Source organism: Stegastes partitus, unplaced genomic scaffold (genome assembly GCF_000690725.1).
Source record: "Stegastes partitus isolate 25-593 unplaced genomic scaffold, Stegastes_partitus-1.0.2 Scaffold113, whole genome shotgun sequence".
In the NCBI taxonomy this organism is placed as follows: domain Eukaryota; kingdom Metazoa; phylum Chordata; class Actinopteri; family Pomacentridae; genus Stegastes; species Stegastes partitus.
The window spans coordinates 66,900-87,732 of record NW_007577844.1 but is presented as its reverse complement, the minus strand read 5'-3'; the positions used below and the strand labels follow the sequence as shown (position 1 = coordinate 87,732).

At 46.0% G+C, this 20,833-nt stretch overlaps 2 protein-coding genes across 2 annotated transcripts in view; one reads left to right on the top strand and one right to left on the bottom strand.

Moving 5' to 3' along the window:
- Positions 1 to 19,547, top strand: part of abcc4 (ATP binding cassette subfamily C member 4 (PEL blood group)) — a 28,790-nt gene extending 9,243 nt beyond the window's left edge. The window contains exons 8-31 of the mRNA XM_008278011.1: positions 272 to 521; positions 1,277 to 1,390; positions 2,110 to 2,199; positions 2,303 to 2,494; positions 5,572 to 5,666; positions 6,505 to 6,591; positions 7,235 to 7,331; positions 7,766 to 7,963; positions 9,350 to 9,487; positions 9,611 to 9,648; positions 9,754 to 9,857; positions 10,139 to 10,285; positions 10,438 to 10,517; positions 10,969 to 11,119; positions 11,667 to 11,786; positions 11,878 to 11,988; positions 12,184 to 12,284; positions 12,903 to 13,094; positions 13,186 to 13,341; positions 13,623 to 13,712; positions 14,310 to 14,482; positions 15,547 to 15,652; positions 18,027 to 18,161; positions 18,260 to 19,547. Coding sequence (XP_008276233.1) covers positions 272 to 521; positions 1,277 to 1,390; positions 2,110 to 2,199; positions 2,303 to 2,494; positions 5,572 to 5,666; positions 6,505 to 6,591; positions 7,235 to 7,331; positions 7,766 to 7,963; positions 9,350 to 9,487; positions 9,611 to 9,648; positions 9,754 to 9,857; positions 10,139 to 10,285; positions 10,438 to 10,517; positions 10,969 to 11,119; positions 11,667 to 11,786; positions 11,878 to 11,988; positions 12,184 to 12,284; positions 12,903 to 13,094; positions 13,186 to 13,341; positions 13,623 to 13,712; positions 14,310 to 14,482; positions 15,547 to 15,652; positions 18,027 to 18,161; positions 18,260 to 18,349 — 3,055 coding nt within the window. The 3' untranslated portion in view covers positions 18,350 to 19,547. The remainder of the gene's footprint in view (positions 1 to 271; positions 522 to 1,276; positions 1,391 to 2,109; positions 2,200 to 2,302; positions 2,495 to 5,571; positions 5,667 to 6,504; positions 6,592 to 7,234; positions 7,332 to 7,765; positions 7,964 to 9,349; positions 9,488 to 9,610; positions 9,649 to 9,753; positions 9,858 to 10,138; positions 10,286 to 10,437; positions 10,518 to 10,968; positions 11,120 to 11,666; positions 11,787 to 11,877; positions 11,989 to 12,183; positions 12,285 to 12,902; positions 13,095 to 13,185; positions 13,342 to 13,622; positions 13,713 to 14,309; positions 14,483 to 15,546; positions 15,653 to 18,026; positions 18,162 to 18,259) is intronic.
- Positions 19,548 to 19,812: 265 nt separating this feature from the next.
- The window catches only part of LOC103354605 (multidrug resistance-associated protein 4-like), a 29,524-nt gene continuing 28,503 nt past the window's right edge, over positions 19,813 to 20,833 (bottom strand). Inside the window, 4 exon segments of the mRNA XM_008278042.1 lie at positions 19,813 to 19,845; positions 19,952 to 20,086; positions 20,344 to 20,449; positions 20,578 to 20,827. Coding sequence (XP_008276264.1) covers positions 19,813 to 19,845; positions 19,952 to 20,086; positions 20,344 to 20,449; positions 20,578 to 20,827 — 524 coding nt within the window.

Genomic DNA, 20,833 nt, shown 5'->3' with positions numbered 1-20,833 from the left:
TTTGCCACAAGCGAGTCTTCGCTCTGGTTTTGGTAATACGTAAAGCTGCTGTAGTTGAGATTACATCTAAATTATTTGTTTTTTTTGTGTGTCACTGTAATTTGTTTACGCAGACCGACAGACTATTGCAATAGTTGTAATAATTGAAGGTTGTGAATATAAATATAAATCCACTGCTCCACATCCCTCATCACGTTTGTCCAGGCAGGCAGCATGCTGAAGGCTTTGTGCTTCTCACCTGCTCTAATGTTGGAACTCTGTGTTGTCTTAGGAAGGAGATCTCCAAGATCATGAAGAGCTCCTACCTGCGCGGTCTCAACATGGCCTCCTTCTTCTGCGCCAGCAAGATCATCGTCTTCATCACGTTCACCGTCTACGTTCTCCTGGGAAACACCCTCACAGCCAGCCGCGTGTTCGTGACGGTGTCTTTGTACACCGCCGTGCGACTCACCGTCACGCTCTTCTTCCCCAGCGCCGTCGAGAAGCTGTTTGAGACTCGCGTCAGCATCCGAAGGATTCAGGTACAGTGCTCCAGTTTTCAAAACTACAAAAAGCAAACGCACTCAAGGTCCAGTCTGCTGAATGGAGTTTTGTTTGTCTTTGGTCAGTGTGAAGTTTATTCTGTGCAGATCTCAAACTGCAGCAGCAAAGTTGCACCTTCATGTTTTTTTAGTTTGGCGTTATCCTAAAAGTCTGTATGTTCTTCATTCGATGAAACGACTTCCATAAAAGCACATAAAAGGTTATAGCGACTGCACCCAGCTATACTGCTGATGCTGCTACTTCTTTATCATTCGAGCTCTGCCGTCCTCACGTGGCCTCGTCCTGAAGGTCCAGTTCTGCAAAGCAGTTGCTTTCAATTTTTATGTCTCTCTCTCATAAGACTGGGATTAAATGCAGCTGCTAACCAGATAATTTAATTCAGTTCAATTTATTTATATTCACAAGATATATAATTTTATTTTTTGTTGTTATTTTGTTTGTTTGCTTTGTTGTTGCCTACTTTTTGTTTGGATTCTCTTTGAGGCGACAGTTTGAAGAAACAAAAAGCCTCCGACAGAACCAGGACTGCCAGTTCTGAAACGTACACAAATGATTTACCCGACGACCACAGCAAAAAGTCTTCTTCAGAAACATACCTCGACAGCTTCTGTGTGCTTATTACGTAACACCCGTGGAGATGATAGAATCGTTTTTTACTGCTATATGACCGTCTGGGTTTCTGTTTAACCCGTAGAACTTGGCATTGACACAATTTTGTTTTTTCGTTGTGAAGGAGTTCTTGATGTTGGATGAGATCACAAAACGGAGCACCGCTTTGCCGGATGAGAAGGATAAGAAGAGGGACGCAGCTGTGGAGGTCCAGGATCTGACCTGCTACTGGGACAAGGTCGGACACCTTCAGCTAACTGGGATGTACATGAGGAGAACTCCCAGCCAGCTGACTTGATGTGTTCTCCTTTTTCTGTGCATTGTTTTGGTTTTGTAAAACTTCAACAGAGTGCCCGCAAGTTACACAAATATCAACATGCAGTGATTGAAAAAGATGGATTAGACTCGGCAAGTGAAATCTATAGTGGTCCATCCTATGTTTGGTGAGACAATTCAGACTGGAGGGGGCTGCAAGGTGGCTCGGTGGTTAGCACCGTTGTCTAAAGTCCCGGTGAGGACGCCCGGGATCTGTCTGCGTGGAGTCTCCATGTTCTCCCCGTGCAGCGTGGGTTCTCTCCGGGTTCTCCGGCTTCCTCCCACAGTCCAGAAACATGCTGAGGTTAATTGGTGATTCTAAATTGTCTGTAATGTGAGTGTGCTTGGTTGTCTGTCTCTAAGTGTAGCCCTGTGATAGACTGGTTACCTGTCCAGGTGAACCTGCCTTCACCCTGAGTCAGCTGGGATAGGCTCCAGCCCCCCCTAGTGAGGATTAAGGTGTAGAGATGATGGATGGATTTCAGACTGACTGCAACCCTATCCACATGGCTAAAAAGACATTTTAGAAGCGTGTACAAATTTAAGCTCGAACGTTTGAACATTTTTTTCTGTCTTTGTGACTATTGAGAATAATTTCTGGATTATTCATATAACCTGTAAATGTGTGTCTTCCCCATTCAGAGTCTGGATGCTCCGTCTCTGCAGAACATCTCCTTCAGCCTTAACTCAAATCAGCTGGTGGCTGTAATCGGACCAGTGGGTGCTGGGAAGGTCAGACGTCTGCTAATTTCATTGTTTGGTTGCTCTGTGTCAATTTTCCCCCTCGTTAGTCAGCTCCTGTCACACCTTTCCCTCTGCCTGCCTGATCTTACAGTCGTCCCTACTGAGCTCCATCCTGGGAGAGCTTCCAGCTGAGAAGGGGGTGCTGAAAGTGAGCGGCCAGCTGACCTATGCTGCCCAGCAGCCGTGGGTTTTTCCCGGAACCATTCGCAGCAACATCCTGTTTGGAAAGGAGCTCAACCCCCAGAAGTATGAAAGAACCATCAGGGCCTGTGCTCTGAAGAGGGTGAGGTTGAGTTTATTTAGTGCTTCCGATCACCTTGATTTGGATACAGGAGTCGTTAAATGGATTGATTGTTCAAACATTAGGATAAAGGGCTAAGTAAATAATAAAAAAGCTAAAAGAAAATAAACTACACATCCAGGGAACGCGACCCGAAGCCATCACACCTCGTTCAGGCTCTCTTTAAAGTGCCGTACGTGTGTGACATCATATCAGGATTTAGAAATAATACAGTCACCATACGGGAAATGCACAATGTTTTGTAGGCACCAGTACAAGTTTGAGGTGCTTAATAGTTAAATAGCTGACTTGGTTGTGGTTTGTGGCAAAGCTGTTGCCTGAGGATGTCGCTCCACCCTTTGAAACTTTTCACCTTGCTATAAGAATTTTGTCTCTATGCTGATCCTTTAGTCCTCCTTCCATGGCAGCTTGCACTCAGGCTGTGTCTGTGGTAAACCCTGGAGGTTCTGTCTTTGTCCTGGTCGGTCAAACAGGTCTTGGTGTTGCAGTGTGATAGTTTGTTAGAATAGTAAGGAGGCTCGTACGCGACGAGCCTCCTTACTATTTGGGGGAGAGGTTGCTGAAGCCGTGTTCAGTAACTGAGTTCCTCGTCCTGTGACTCTGCAGATTTACCGCATCATTAAAACACATGTGGCGTGGTGTGATGCAGACGCTTATCTGAGTACAATAAACCAAGTCAATCTTTTAATATGCGATTACACAACATACCTAATAGCTTTTATTTTGAGCATTAATGTGCTGACTCACTGTGTTCTTGGGCAACTCCATCACTGTCGGCTTGCTCAATCGGGAAGCTGATTGCTTAGTCATTGTAACTCAGTTTCTGCTGGAGAAGCTTTTGTAGACCTAACAGTGTGCTGTCATTTGCCTGTCTATAGCAGGCAGGGAAGGTACTGCTGTCACTAACCTCAAACAGGTTTAGACACACCTGCCACACTTAAATAGCTTAAACAGCTAATTAAATAACCGACTAAATGTTTCACATCAATTAGCTCATTAAACCTCGTCATGTTCATACGTTGGCAATGTTGAAGAAAATTCACTCGTAAATCCTTCAAAGTTTGCTGTGATGGGTTGTTTACTAGTCTACGGTGGGTGTGCCGACACAGTGCGAATCTGCAAAGGCAAGCTGACCCAGAACATTTGCAGTGTCACACATGTTGTAGGGTCTGTCAGAGGGTAGGGACGGGCTGCTAATCAATGACCGGAGGAACGAGAACAATGAACAAAAGGTGGTGAATTTGGGGGTGTGGTGACCTGTAGTTGTTAATCAATGACTGGAGGTAAGAGGACAATGAACAAAAGGTGATGGAAACGGGGGTCTGGTCATCATCCTATACAGCTGCTAATCAATGACAGGCGGTGAGAGGACACATGAACAAAGGTGGTGGAATCAAACGGTCCGGTGACCATCGAGAGAAGAGAGAATGTCTTTCTTCATCGGCAGCGTTCTGTAGTCTTTTGTGACAGTTGCAGACGTAGCACGCTGTCATGTGCTGAGAACAACAACAAGATAGAAAACACAACAATTAAGTCCTGATATTAATGTGTGTTGTTTTTTCCCTACATTACTGTGTACTGTGTCCTCATCCTTAATACGATACGACAGAAGAATGACAACACGCTGAACAAAAATACAAACGCAACACTTTTGTTTTTGCTCCCGTTTTTCATGAGCTGAACTCTAAGAAGACTTTTTCTATGCACTCAGAATCTGTGTTAGTGAGCACTTCTCCTTTGCCGAGACAATCCACAGGTGTGGCGTATCAAGATGCTGATCAGACAGCGTGATTATTGCACAGGTGTGCCTGAGGCTGGCCACAATAAAATGGTCAGTTTCATCACGCAGCTCAATGCCACAGATGTCGCAACTATTAGCCGACGGCAGGAATGTCCACCAGAGCTGTTGTCCGTGAATTGAATGTTCATTTCTCTTCTGTAAGCCATCTACAAAGGCGTTTCAGAGGATTTGGCAGTACGTCCGACCGGCCTTACACCAGCCCAGGACCTCCACATCCATCATCTTCACCTCCAAGATGGTCTGAGACCAGCCGCCCGGACAGCTGCTGCAGCAGTCGGTTTGCATCACCAAAGCATTTCAGCACAAACTGCCAGAAACCGTCTCAGGGAAACTCATCTGCATGCTCGTCTTCTTCATCCTGGTCTCCATCTGACGGCAGTTTGTCATCGTAACTGACTTGAGTGGACAAACACTCACATTCGATGGCGTCTGGCGCTTTGGTGAGGTGTTCTCTTCACGGATGAATCCTGGTTTTCACTGTACAGGGCAGATGGCAGATGGCATGTATGGCGTCGTGTGCGTGAGCGGTTTGTCAACGTTGTGAATCGAGTGGCCCATGGTGGCAGTGGGGTACGGTATGGGCAGGCGTATGTCATGGACAACGAACACAGATGCATTTTCTTGGTAGCAGTTTGAATGCACAGAGATACCGTGACGAGATCCTGAGGCCCGTCATTGTGCCGTTCATCCACGACCATCACGTCATGATAATGCACGGCCTCAAGGATCTACACACAACTCCTGGAAGCTGAAAACATCCCAGTTCTTGCACAGCCAACACCGGACATGACTCCCATTGAGCATGTTTGCTCTGGATCGGCGTATATGACAGCATGTTGAAGAGGAGTGGACCAGCGTTCCTCAGGCCACAAACAGCAACCTGACCAACTCTGTGTGAAGAAGATGTGCTGCACTGTGTCACACCAGACACTGGCTGGTTTTCTAACCCCCAGATCTTTGAGTTCAGCTCATGAAGAATAGGAGCAAAAACAAAAGTGTTTGTTTTCTTTCAGTGTGGTTCGATGAAGTATCTGAATCATCACCAATCAAAACGTTTCCCAAACCATGAGGTTGTGGCGTCATTATTCTTGTTTCTCCATCCCGTTTTCTGTCACCTTCCTACTGTCAGATATCGGCAAAAAGTACTGTATAAAGAAAAACCTGTGAGTAGTTGACCCGTGGGGAGGTGAAGTTCTGTGTGGCCACTTCTGTGTTTGTGGGTTCTGTATTAACAACGCTCTGCTGTCCATTGTTTCAGGACCTGCAGCTGCTCCCTGATGGAGACCAGACGCTGATCGGGGACCGAGGAGCCACGCTCAGCGGGGGACAGAAAGCTCGTGTCAACCTGGCCAGGTACGAGGTGGAGTGTGAAGAAAGCCAGATGAGTTTTATTACATGAATAGATAAATGTTCCACCTTTATTTATATTTATAAGTGTTGAGTGAAGGATAAGGAGTACTTTCATTGAATATTAAATGGGTCTTGGCGGCGAACCAATGGTTGAGTCGTCCGGGTGCATACCACAGTGCCGATCCCGACATGGGACTATTTACTGCATGTCATTCCCCTGCTCTCCTTTCTTGCCGGTCTTTGTTCACTGTCTATAAAATGCCTCCAAACAGTAAATATAAAACGATGTCTTGCTGTCACGAAGACTGTCATGTTCAGAGCATCTTCCTTGCTATAGGAGACGAGCTTTGCGTTGTTATTTGACACTGAAATGCAGGGCTGCATGGAGTTAAAAAGAGGACTCCACTGTAATAATTCCCCCCAAAAAAGGAAAAAAATGAATACCACACATTTGTCATCCTGTTTAAAACCTGCCACCTCCATTACCCACAATGCAACTTCATAGCCAACAGTTCAGAGATTAGGTGGTAGCTAGCGTCAAACAAAAGTAAATCTACAGAGTAGATGTTCTCCCCGTGCAGCGTGGGTTCTCTCCGGGTTCTCCGGCTTCATCCCACAGTCCAGAAACATGCTGAGGTTAATTGGTGATTGTAAATTGTCCGTAGGTGTGAATGTGAGTGTGCTTGGTTGTCTGTCTCCAAGTGTAGCCCTGTGATAGACTGGTTACCTGTCCAGGTGAACCTGCCTTCGCCCTGAGTCAGCTGGGATAGACTCCAGCCCCCCATGGCCCTGGTGAGGATTAAGGTGTAGAGATGATGGATGGATGGATGTTTGTTTTCAGGGCTGTGTATCAAGATGCAGACATCTACCTCCTGGACGACCCTTTGAGTGCCGTCGACGCCGAGGTCGGAAGACACCTCTTTGAACAGTGAGTGATTTCAGAGCTACACAAACTCTCCTTCTCACCATATGCAACCCATTCAGTTTGTCAAGCCTGAGTGGCTGTGATCTCTCCCTCCTTCAAACAGAAGGTGTTCTGGTCACCCCCCCACCCCACTAGAGAGTCTTTAAAAGCTGTGGTGGAAATCTTCCAGCTTCCCATCACAGTAGGAAAAGGTTCCCGTAAAACGAGGGTGTTACTGGATGTATCTGTGTTGTTGCTGCACAGGCTGGTCTCCCTGACCTATCAACAATGCCTGGTTATTTAATAGTGTTGTTACAGCATTGTCATTTGGACCCACAAAGCACCACTCACGTGAAAACAGACAAAGATCAAGAAAATGTTTACACGAGCTGAACTAAGCCAGGAAGAGGCGCGGTGCTGCCAGTGTCAGGAAGGCATTTGAACTTGGCCCCAGCCTTCCTGTGACACTCTTCCTCTTGGATAATACAGCGACTCCAACCATTACATAACAGCTACGATAAGGAAGGCATGCAGACATGTTGAGCATTTTATAGTAGTTTTTATCTCCCATTCTCCAATAAGTTGCTATTGCTCTGTTAATATTTACGCATGCAGAATGGAGCCAGAGGCTGATAATATCCTGACTTCTGCTGTGTCCGTGTATCAGGTGTATCTGCGGCCTGCTGAAGAACAAGCCTCGTGTCCTGGTCACGCACCAGCTGCAGTACCTGAAGGCAGCGGACCAGATTGTCGTCCTAAAGGAGGTTGGTGCCTGTGTGAAGACCCTAGAAGGAAAGCTGTGTATTCAGCTTAACAAGATGTTTGTTTGCCAGACAAACAGGACGACGAATTCAGCTGGTTGTGTTTGTGCTGACAGCTTCAGTCTTGTCTTTACTCTTGGCCTCCAAACAGAGAGGAGGATGGAGCAAGGCTCACAAAACGTTCCTACATGAGGGCTGATGTATTTTAAGAGCAGACCATACTGTTGGTGCTGTTTGTAGAAGAGTAGAAACGCACAGAACGTTTTACTTTCCGTAGTTTGATAAACACCACAGCAGGACTTCACGCTGTTAGTGTTTCAGGAGGTTAGCATCCCTGCATACTGACATGTATTAACCGTAAACTTGTCAGCGTTTGTGTATACGTGATAACGTAGTGTTCAGGTGGTCTGTAAACACGACGCTGTGTTTGTGTCCAGGGTCACATGGTGGCGAAGGGAACATACAAAGAGCTGCAGCAGTCCGGAGTGGACTTCACCTCGCTGCTCAGGAAGGAGGAGGAGGAGGAGCAGCAGCCTCTCCAAGACGTCCCCGGCAGGAGCAGAACTCTCTCCCAGATCTCTGTGCTCTCTCAGACCTCCTCCGTCCAATCAGTCATGGATGGAGACCATTTACCGGTTTGTGTCTTTATTTTAAAATTTGGCCCATTAGCTGCAGATATCAGAGGAGACACAAGCTCAGAGACATGCTGAAGCTTAGATGTGTTTAGAATTACATTAGTGTCTTCCTGTTTACCAGAGAAGGGCAGTGCCTAATGGTTTATAATGACCTCCAGACACAGTGACTTGGTACACACAGTACAGTCGTGACTCTATAATCCGACCCTTAACAATCCTAAACCTTGCTATCCGACAGGTTTTTAGGAAAAACGAACGGAACCCATAAAAACAGCCTTAACATAGCGACAGCCTTGGATTCTGACTCTGACATGACATTTTATGTCACCAATCAGGATGACGGCGTTTTATCTGACTGAACAATCCCACAGATTGGCTACGTTCACACTGCAGGACTTGATGCTCAATTTTTTGATTGATTTTTTTCTGAGTTCCTTCACATTTCCAGTTGAACACGACTTGTATGTGATCTGCTGTGTGAACTTCATACGACCCAAAAGTGTCCCGCATGCGCAGAAGAGGACACGATGAAGTCACACGCAGCGAGCGTGCTCAGTGTTTACGGAAGTAAACATGGGTGGTAACGGTGGCGCGTATCTGCCACTCCCCCACCGCGGAAACAGAAGTGTGACCGCTAACTAAACTAGCATCAGCAGCCAAGTACTGCCTGTGCGTACAACATGACCACAGAAGCCAGCCTTGTTTCAGTAAACCAGGGTTACTTTCAGGAAATAAATGTGTTTAGTCCCAGGCTGGTTGTCAGATGTGGCTACACCTCAAGTTTAACAGTGTTTTCTTCAAAATCCCTCGCTGCTGCTGCTGCTGCTGCTGCTGCTGCGGCGCCAACATGAGTCTGTTTGCAAGACAAGTCAGATCTCACACCTTTTTAGTCTCAAGCAATAAGATAAAATGAAACAAGATAAACTTTGTTGATCCCACAGTGGGGAAAGTTCACCGTTACAGCAGCTCCAAAAAGAACAAGTGTAAAGTCAGTACAAGAAAAATGTAGGAACACACAGTGCAAAATTGCAAGAGAAAACATTATATACAGAAGATGATTTGTTAAGAGTCTTGCTTCGCTTCTGTGACTGCAGTGACTTTGTTTTGTTCTTCCTGTGACATCTTATGATCTTATCATGTATTAAAATGTGCTGCTCGGGTTTTGTCTGAACTCGTCTGTCTTTCCAGCGAATCAGTGTCTCACATCTTTTTTTCTGGTTACATCAGGCTTCTCTCATACGCCGTTTAGTTTAATTCAATCATCATAGTGAGAAGACCTAAATCCTCCTGTGTTTCTTAAAGGTTGTGTAATTTATTGCATACAGCAGACATGCTACACAGGGATCACAGTGCTTATGGCTCTGTGGGTTAATGTGTTCCTCACAGGCAGAGACGGTGCAAACGGTAGCGGAGGAGAGTCGAGCTCAGGGGACCATTGGAATGCGTCTGTACGTGAAATACCTCCGAGCTGGAGCCAGCATCGTGACTCTGCTGGCCGTCATGCTGGTCAACATACTGGCTCAGGTAAATGGGGAGTCCTCTGGAGGACACGTGGCTCTTTGGCATGCAGAGCAGTGATCACATGACGAGTATAAATCAATAAATGTGATCATTCAGGTTTAAACAAACAGTGTTTTTATTTTCTAGGTGGCATACATCATGCAGGACTGGTGGCTGGCTTACTGGTAAGTATGGAAACCACAACAATACACTTCACAGCAATAGAAAGCTCAGTTTTTGCATGTTTTTACGAACTTGTTTGTAACCGTGAACCATTTATACCTGATCAGGGCTGACGAGCAAGAAAAGTTACTCCCTAACGGCACCATCACCTCGAACGGACAAAACGCCACCGAAGGGCTAAATCTGGATTTCTACCTGGGAATCTATGCAGGTAATCTGTGAACACATGCTGTCTTTTTGCAGCGTTGGGTATTTGACTTGTTTCTTATAGAGTGTGGCTCAACTGTGGCTAGAGTGGTTGTCGATCGAAGTGTCCTTGGGCAAGACGCTGAACCCGAAGTTGCTCCCAGTAGGCTTGCGTGGCAGCTCTGTCGCCGTTGGTGTTTGCATGTGTGTGTTATTGGGTGAATGAGAAACGCGTCGTAGCAGCAGCAGCAAGGTAGAACTATATCAGTGCTGTCCATTTACCGTTTACCGATGTTCTGTTGCCAGGTTTGACTGCAGCCACCATCATTTTTGGCTTCTTAAGGAATCTGGTTCTGTTCAACGTGCTGGTGAGGTGTGCACAGGCCCTGCACAACCTCATGTTCAACGCCATACTCAGAACCCCTGTGCGCTTCTTCGACATCAACCCGATCGGTAGGTTGATAGTGTTGTGGTTGTTGAAAGCATATCCATTTGGAAGTTCTGATTGTACTTCTCGTGTTACTTTTGTTCCGTGTTGGTCAAGTTAATGCTCCAGTGGTGATTTTACACTCAACCCTTTCATATTGTTTCCTGTCTCACCTCAGGAAGAATCTTAAACAGATTTTCCAAGGACATCGGCCAGCTGGATTCCAACATGCCGTGGACCTTTGTGGACTTCATTCAGGTGAGAACAGATCTCACGTCAGTGACGCTGCAGCTCATTAAACCTTTGGCGCATATTTTCATTATTAAATACAAGTAAGGGGTCACTGCTCATCGACAGAACTGTTCCGATCCTTTTACTGACTGTAAATGTTTATCCAATTTAACTTATTGGTTTCATGTCCATGTGAAGGCACCAAGTGCTTGGAGAGAAATGAGGCGCACAGGTTCAGGTAGACAGTTTTTTGGGGGCTTTTCTTTTGGCATCACTGTGCAAAAATTCAAACCTTTCAACACATGGTTCAACTAGTCTAAGAAGAAAATAGACTTCTGCTCCTCTTCTTGATTTTTGGGAAAAGAACTGGTGACCCTTTTTTTTTTTCTTCACTATTTGATTTATGACATAATAAGTGACACTACAGAGTCTCCTATTTTTAATACTCTTCGTTATGTCTCCTGCTGTCTCTGAGCAGGTCTTTCTCCAGATTCTCGGGGTCATCGCTGTAGCAGCATCGGTTATCCCCTGGATCCTCATCCCCGTCGTACCTCTCCTCCTGGCCTTCCTCTACTTGCGTCGCTACTTCCTGCACACGTCCAGAAACGTCAAACGCCTCGAGTCCACCAGTTAGTGTCCCACATGCTCTTTGTGTGTTCTTTCATTTCATTTCCAGTTTCAAACCCACACCGTCAACCCTCTGAACCCCAAAACCTCATAGTGGGTTTGAAAGGTGTGTGTTTTTTTTTTTTTGTTGTTGTTGGATCGTGTGACTTTCGGTGTTGTTGGAGAAGACAACCAAATCTAAGCTAAAAATCAGGATGTTTGATTAAAAGGTGTCGTAACCAGATTCTGCAAAAGCACAAACATCCAGGCTAACGTGGCGGTAACTCCTGTGGACCCTTGAAAAGGAAAAGTGGACATGTTGATTTCAGTTTTTGTACAATGAGTAAGCAAGATTTATGGCAATATAACTAAGACATTTTGAAGTTCTCTCTGCTTCTAGCCATGTTTGTGCTGTTTCCATAGAGCTGCAGGACTTTGTTTCAGTGAAAATGAGCAAAACCCACCTAGAAACCACTTGGTGTTCAGAGGGTAAAGGTCATTGTGTGTTTTTAAGGCAATGCGAACAAGTTTCTAACGATAAAAACTGTCTCTTCACCGCCTGTCCTGCAGCTCGGAGTCCAGTCTTCTCCCACCTGTCCTCGTCTCTTCAGGGCCTGTGGACGATCCGAGCCTTCGGCGCTGAGGAGAGATTCCAGAAAGCATTTGATGCCCATCAGGACCTGCACTCAGGTTCTCCTCAGCCTCAGCACTTCTTGGTCAGTCTTGGCTTTTAATGTTCTGTGTCACTGACTTTCTTTTTTGTGTTCTTCCTCCTGAGCAGAGGCGTGGTTCCTGTTCCTGACTACTTCTCGCTGGTTTGCTGTACGCCTCGATGGCCTCTGCTCCATTTTCGTGACCATCACCACGTTTGGCTGCCTGCTGCTCCGAGACCGTAAGGAAGAGTTGAACACTTTGCTTTGTGTTGCTGATGACGCGCCACTAGGGGGCACCAGCGTCTGACACTTTGAAATCCTCCACACAGAAAGAATTCACTTGATATAGGAGAGGAAGTAGATCCTTGCTGAGGAGAGTGAATGCTGGTGAGATTTGATGGTTATAATGAAATTGTTGTTCTTGGTCCCGTTAGAGCTGGATGCTGGTTCTGTTGGTTTGGCTCTGAGCTACGCCATCACCCTGATAGGCATGTTTCAGTGGGGTGTCAGGCAGAGTGCAGAGGTGGAGAACATGGTAAGAAACTCAGTTTGTCTTGGGTTGTAACATACTGTAGACTGAGGTGGTATCCATTGGATCTATAAAAATGTCCTGAGCGTTTGAGTCTCACTTATGCTTTAAAGACTTTGTTGGTTAAACCACGATTCACATTTGATGGGTGTCTTTTTTGATTGTTTTTCCACACAAATTCTACTCTGTAATTCTGTCGTATGTGTTCAACAGCATATAAGCTGCAAATATTTTTGTTGTTTTTGCCCTGAAAAAGACAATATTCCTACCTAGTTGTTTACAATACAAATGAATATTCCATCAATATTCCAGTTTACATGCAGCATATTTTCTTCAACGTTTTCCCCTGGGGACGGACTTGTTTAACTTTAAGTTCTACTTTAATTCCTTCAAATCAAAACTATGCTCTTCTCCCTACCGAAGCCTTGCAAACTGTTGGGTTTGTGTGCAACTGAGCTGCCACTGAACAGAAAGAAACTGCAGTCGAAACCTCAGTTGGGACGCATCTGAATTCTAACACCAAAATAATGTCACCACGTCTTTGTAATCAGGAAATTTGGAACAAGGCCCAACTTGTGTCATAAGGAATATTAATGTGGATGTGTGCTGCTCTTCTGTCCTCAGATGACTTCAGTGGAGAGAGTGGTAGAGTACACTGAGCTGGAGAGTGAAGCACCCTGGGAAACCCAGAAACGGCCTCCCCCTAATTGGCCGAGCAAAGGCCTGGTGACCTTCGACCAGGTCAGCTTCTCCTACAGCCCTGAAGGACCGCTGGTGCTGCACAACTTGAGTGCGATGTTCAGGCCCAAAGAGAAGGTCAGATGGGTTTGTTTCTCAGACACCAACCGGCACCAGCGTGTTGGACACACTCTCAGACCTGAGCTTGTTGTTCTCTCCTGTCTGTCAGGTTGGTATTGTGGGCAGAACAGGTGCTGGGAAAAGCTCCCTGGTCTCAGCTCTGTTCCGCCTGACAGAACCTCAGGGAAAGATCTACATCGATGGTGTTGTGACCTCTGAGATCGGCCTCCATGACCTGCGCCAGAAGATGTCCATCATCCCTCAGGTACAACGCGAGCTCAGCTCCTGTCACTGTGTAGTAAAACTGAGAGCACAGCAGGCCTAGTGTTAAACCAATTGCAATGCACAATTAGGATGGCTTGTGTGGGGGAACAGGACTGTGTGCCCACCTAGGTTAGTGTATAGCAAATCTTTCAGGAGCCATCGATACTTTAAAGTTTCACCTGCAGCAGGACAGAAACACTCACATCAGGTGTAATGGTCCAGGCATTTATTTCAGATTCTGTTTTTGTGAGCCAATGACCTCTGACCTCTGTTGTCATCCAGGACCCAGTGCTGTTTACAGGCTCCATGAGGAAGAACCTGGACCCCTTCAACCAACACACAGATGAAGAACTGTGGAACGCTCTGAAAGAGGTTAGTGAGACTGTGTTTACCACCTGCTGAGGTGGGAAGTTATGAAACAAATCTCAGAGACAACGATGAGTGAAGAGAGGTAAGGAAGTATGTGACATGCTCTTTTGAAATTGAAATTACTGGAGCCAAAAATACAGAAATTAGAGCTGCACAAAATAAAAGGATTAATGAAATGGACATCCAGAAGCACGATATAGAACAAACCCCTCCCTTCTTATGTAAGTGGCACTCGATGTACCCGTTCCATTCAAACGCCCCAGGTCCATTTTAAATTCCAGCTCAGCCAAAAATGCTGACACAGTCATGTCAATGTTATTTCATATTCTGTCGTGGCTATCATGGAATTTTCCTGTTAAGACAGAGGATGTCCATTAAGAAACCAGACAAGGAACTGTTTGAATTAAAGAATGCAATCAGGATCAGGAAGGAGAGAGTGTCTGAGAATCTCACAACGTAGCTGCTGTTTCCCAACGTGTAAACAATTTAGACCCATGATGTGTGTTTGTATGTTGTAGGATTCAGCTTTACTTCTCTTTATGTGATGCATCATTCACTCGCAGTTTGCAGGTTACTGAGTCGCTGCAATGTTCCCCACAGGTGCAGCTCAAGCCCGTGGTGGAGGAGCTGCCCGGTAAGCTGGAGACGGTTCTGGCTGAGTCGGGCTCCAACTTCAGCGTGGGTCAGAGGCAGCTGGTGTGTTTGGCCAGAGCCATCCTGAGGAAGAACCGCATCCTCATCATCGACGAGGCCACGGCCAACGTGGACCCCAGGTACTGCAGATAGTGTGCCAGTACCGTGCACTGAGTTTACATCAGGAACAGAACATGGTGACCTGCACAAACTGTTCAGATCTTTGCGTACTTGTCAAAGATCCTCACGGATTTCGAGGCGTGTTCTCGCTAAGCGCCCGAGGGCTGAGGGCCGTCCCAGTCGGTGTCAATGTGAGCGCTCACAGGTGTTTTGAGTCTTTTATGCACACTTTATGTAAGTCTGACAATGCAGTGAGCTGTGGGTTTTTCCCTCAAGCCATGTCTGCAGAAACGCAAACATGCTGTTACCGCAGTAAACAAACACGCATGGACGGAACAGCCAACCAAAGTGAATTCTGCAGGTCAGTCCATGCCGGTTCAGACAGAATTCAGGAAGTCTGTCGCCTCGTAGTCTCAATTTTTTTTTGTCCAGAATTTGCTTACTTGTTATTTGCGACCCAAAAATCAAATTTTGTAAAAAATAATTTGATTAATATTTGAGAAAATCATATTTTTCCTGACGTGAGAATATTTGTATTTTTGAGATTGTTTTTTTTTTTTTCCTCTGAGAAACTGTATTAAGGGCCCAATACATACATTTCACTTATTTGTAGAAAAGAAATTGTACAAAGCCTTTTAAATGTCTTTGTTGGTCCTAATGTCAAGTTGGTATTGTCTTCATTATGGTTGGAGTAGCGGTGGATAACACACGCGCACACACACACACACACACACACACACACACACACACACGTGTATCTTGTGCTTATGAGCCAGGATGTGTGTGGTATGGTGTTTTCTTTGGCTGGCTTTATGGTGAATTCCAGATTTGCCTTTGGCATAAATACACGGTACAAAACCCAGTAACGTTAGACAGGTTTTGGAGGTGTCAAGATGCCGTGCCAAGTGTTGTTCCAGAGCAGCTCTTGGCACATGGCTGCACCGTTTTAAAGCTCTGCAGCTACTTCAGCAACAACCAGACAATCTGTGGCCACATTCTGTAAAAACAAATGTTGTAAGTCTTTGTGCTAGAAATGTTAGCTTCTTGCTTTGTCTCACTTCATGCAAATCCACTGTTGCTGCAGGACGGATGAGCTGATCCAGAAAACCATACGGGACAAGTTCAGAGAATGCACCGTGCTCACCATCGCTCACCGCCTCAACACCATCATAGACAGCGACCGCATCCTGGTGAGTCCTCTCTGTGATTAAAAAATCTCGTGAGCAAGTTCACTCATGCTGAAGGACTTTCAGGAGACCCCACCTAGATCTCCAGGTTTCTGTTCTGTGTCGTTGCGCAATGGTGACGTGTCACGTGTTCCTCAGGGGGGAAAAAAAATCTCAAAAGGACGTTCCTCCACACTTACTTATTGTTTATTATTTTCTGCTCACTGGATTTCAGCCAAGTTGTTTGTGAGGCGTAGTGGCATGTGTCTGAACCTTAGTCGAGCTCATTGGCATGTCTCAAGGCAGCAGGGGAACAACGTTTGAACAGACGCCTAACCAGAATCTGTGCTGCCTGACTGAGAACACCGTCCAGCTCGTTGCTGTGCTTCTGTTTGCAGTCTGACTTTGTTGGATTTTAAGCAGGAGGTTTCAGAAGAGTTGCCACACGGATAACTGGCTCGTGGCGGCCAAGCGTTCATAGTGACGTCGCTTTTTGATCCTTCGATGTCGGCTCTTCCTGTCATTGTGAAGCAGAATTCACCAAACATTGGATTGTTCACCCACTAATGGAGAACGTGAGCTGGCTTTAGATCGTCATGCAACAGGTCAGTTTTGCCCTGCTGATGGATGTGTTGTTGTAACAGCAATCCTGCCCAGTACGAGAGGAACCGTCAGTTTGAGGGACGGGACGGATCCTCCCCTTTTGGTAGGACTTTACACAGCAAACCACAGATTTTGTTGATGCCAGTTGCCAACAGCTTTCACAGTCAGTCATCCAGTTTGGTGTTTTATTTGGATTAACTGTAACCGGCAAACACCTCCCTACCTGTCCTCTCTTCTTCACGTTGCCCATAATTGTTATCATACTAGGCCTCGTGACGACATACAGCTCTTCATTCCCAATACCTTGCCTGTTTTTGGCTGTAACTCCTTTGCAGCAGCTAATGACGGGAACACCTTACAAAACATTCTCAAGCTTGCAACTCTGACGCCGCTCACCAGCTTCAAGCTTAAAATCCAACAGACTGCTGTCGACTGTTGCTCTTGGTGCCTCTCAGCCAGTTCATGTTTGCAAATTAGAGCTGGTTCACAGACAGTTCTGCCTGGTTAACTGCACATCTGCAGATTATTCATGTGAGGCTGCCCCAGCCAATATAGCTGGGAGCATAGTGTTGCATTACTGACCTGACGTCAGCACACTGTGAGCTCTTTGCTCAGGTATCACATTCATCACAGGCTGGGTGTATCATAATATTTATTTATTCATAGAGCAAAAATTTAAAAGGCATCAAAAACAGTCATGAAATGATGTGAATTTAGAGACAGACGGTGAATTAAACCAACACAGCGTAGATGAGAGGTAGCAGCAGACAGTCACAATCAGGATGGCTCTCCAGAAAACGGGTCACAAACAGAACGAGGAGCCCTGAAGAGCTTTTAGTCCTCCTACAGCATTCTGCGATTCAAGTCCAACGTGGTGCCTTGGTACGGTGTCGGTTGAGGTGTGGTAACTTCTTCTGTGCCAACTTCAATTTTTTTGTTTGGAGTTCTCAGCCAACGCCACCAGGTGCAATTACAAGGCAAGGCAAGGCAAATGTCAAATATGAAATGTATTTTGTCGTCGTTAAAAAACATTTGTTGCATCTCAACATTTTTACATCGTCATCCTTTGATTTGTTGCTTTTGCTGTTCAGCATTTAAGCAAAAGTCATTTAGATACAATCGATCTGTTTTTAAATAAAGTACAAGGACCCAGCTACGAACAGACCTGTGCACTGAGTCCCTGGTTTGGTTCCTGGAAATTAAGTTCCTCCAAAATATTACATCAAATACAGAAATTATTACCAAGAAACTCTTTGGTTAAAAAAAACTCTGATGGCTGAAGGTTTGGCTTCCCTTTGTTAGACCCAGACACGGTGTCCTGTTTCTATACAGTCCATGAGTTCTTGTTAGAACAAAGTAGAAAAGATCGTTTAGGGGGTCACTAAACCTACATTACAATCAGCATCCACACCTGACGATGTATGATGAGCTGCTGTTTGTGTCAATCACATCTTTGGTTTCTTAGTGCAACATCATCTTCTGATGTTCTGTCCAATCCTGAGTAGATCACAAACCACCGTCACTGTGAGTCTGGACAGCGCTGTGAGGAACACGTGTGGAACATTGGTCGTCACTTTAATGAAGCATCAGTGTGACATATCCGAGGCTTTAGTCTTCATGAGATGAGAAAAGCTCAAACGGACAAAGCAGCTTTTGCTTTAGTTGTCTGCAGGAGGAGGACTGGGCCTGATTTTGGGAACTTTTCTACATTGTTGTGTAAAACATGGCAAACACAGCTACAGGTCAAGGAGCAGCTCTCTGAAATGAGTAAACAAAACTGTGGCTTCATGTTCAGGTTCTGGATGCGGGGGAGATCCACGCCTATGACGAGCCTTACGCCCTGCTGCAGGATTCAGATGGGATCTTTCATAAGATGGTTGAGCAGACGGGCAAACAGGAGGCTGCAGCTCTGCTCATAGCAGCTAAGCAGGTACGTGTCGCCCTCAAATACCTCAACACACATCGAAGAATAAAAAGCTTTTTTCATGGCTTTAGGTGAAACTATTTTTGCAAATGATGTCTGTGCAGGTTTACACGAGCAGAAGCCGTCCGAACGTGTCAAACGGACATGCAGAAGCAGCAGACGGTAGCCTGGTTATCTTTGAGACAGCTCTCTAAGCTCAGGAAGAGCCACTGCTACGCCAGAGGGCTCCAGAAGGTGCCTGCGCTTGTACACTGGCCTCCCAGTGAACGCACCCACCCACCCACTGCAGCCGGTGAGGAGACTGGAGCACAGGACCTACAGAGAGGCTGCAGCCTCGAGGGCCTTGAATGTCTGAACCAAACGCGCGCATTTAATGCTGTTTGTTCAAGCTCACAGAGCTGAGAAATCACTGCTGTCAGAACTGTTGATGCAGAGCACTATTTATTTTTTACTGCTTTATATTTATCAAGCTAAATGGCTGCTCAGTACGCTGAGGAAATCGTTTTTAAATGGCCGCATAATCCTTACAAACCTGAGTGCCTTATTTTAAATCTGCAGCACTTTGAATGGTTCAATCTACACGTACTGATATACCTGTAGCCAACGTTGCCTTTGTGTTTGTGAACACACAGGTTCACCAGAACCTAAAGCCCTCTGCAGACATAGGAGACCCAACACAGTTCGTTCAAGTGAAGGCATTTTGTTTTTTCGACTTTGGTCACTTTTCCGTTAATGTTTGTCGCGACGTCATCCAGACATACCAGCCACAGACTGGACCACACACCCGGCCATGTCTAATACACAAGACTATGTGTAAAGTCAAAGCAGCTCATTTATTTATGATGTAACGGTGACCTTGTAAGCTCAGGACAACAACAACTAATTATTCAACTACACCTCATAAACTGTGTGTGTCTGTGTGCAGCTGAGACCGGTGCCAAGCTGGAAGTGATACAGGAATGTTAGTGAGCCTGGCATCGTACGACTGTCGGCACGACTTTAAAGGAAAAGTGACCTGGGTGTTCATCTGGGTGTTCATTCACATATGAAGCCGACACGTTCATGTGCGGGGAGGGGGGGGGGTAGACAGATTTAACTGCAGCAAAAAATGTTTTCAACTTTGATGCCTTGACTAATCTAAACACACATTTTCCAGATTTTAGGAACAGTCTAAAAGGAAGATTTTTACCACTAATGTTTTGGACCTTGTATTTGAACTCCACTGATTTTAGAGTTTACAGGGGAAGGAATCTGAACACAGCTGCTACAGATGATGTGGAGTTTGTTGAATGACTTTGATCTGTTAATAACATGTTGAGACTTGTTATGTTATCTGCCAATTTGTACATTTGTATTGTCAAATTCTATATAAAAGATGCATTACACACACAACTCTTGTGATCTTTGGACCAGTATAAACACTATGTTCATAAAAAATAAACCTTTACCTCACTAAGAAGACCCGTGGAAGACAACAGGAAGCCCAGTGTTCTCTACAGCTCCAGAGCTGGAGCAGGATTGTGCAGCTTTCTAAATCATTCACTGATAAACAAACGCTTCCGTCCTCTTGTTTCTGAATGTGATGGAAGGCCTCAGGTTTCTCAGGCACGACTTGCATCTGGAGTCCAGTGGAGCCGTCGGTCCTGCTCCACTGGCCTCAGGTTGTCAGGACCGCTGGCTGCTCTGCTGCCTGGTAAAATATTCGTAAATGTGAACAAACCATCTAACCAGTCTCAGATGCACATGTTGACCGCCTGCACTGTGACTCACGTTTCGTGGAGCCTTCTTCAGCTCACCTGTCTGGCTGCCTGCAGCAGGGCTGCTGCCTCAGCCTGACCCAGCTGCTGCACCATCTTGTAGAGAGCGCCCTCTGTGTTCTGCAGCAGGGTGAGGGGTCGGTCGAACTCCTGGATGATGCCACAGTCCAGCACCTTAAAGCAGGATGAAGACCAACAGCAACCATCATTTAGCTGCTCAGGTACAGTGATCTAACAGCTATAAACGAGTTCTACCCTAAAAAACACAGAATCTAGATGTTCAGAAAGCCGTTAAAGTTGTTTTACTGCAGCAGGAAAAGCTAAAGGGCCTTCGTTCACTGTGTGTTTAGCTGGAACACAACACGATGTAAAACTGCTGATCTTCTGATCTGAATCCTTCAAGCAGCTCTGAGACGGACCAGAGGACTCACCAGGATGCGGTCGCTGTCTATGATGGTGTTGAGGCGGTGAGCGATGGTGAGCACGGTACATTCTCTGAACTTGTCTCGTATGGTTTTCTGGATCAGCTCATCTGTCCTGCAGTAAAACACAGCAACAAGGAAAACGGTTCAAAACCAAAACCCCCGACAGCATCGTGTGATAGACGTGTGTTGACACACGACTGGACGCTTGAACCGAGCTCTGTGTGGTTTGTCCTGCGGTACCTGGGGTCCACGTTGGCCGTGGCCTCGTCGATGATGAGGATGCGGTTCTTCCTCAGGATGGCTCTGGCCAAACACACCAGCTGCCTCTGACCCACGCTGAAGTTGGAGCCCGACTCAGCCAGAACCGTCTCCAGCTTACCGGGCAGCTCCTCCACCACGGACTTGAGCTGCACCTGTGGGGAACGCAGAGGCCGGTTCAGGGAAAACCTGCAACAAGGGGAAGCAGGAACTAAACTCTTGGGCGTGCTGACTGGAT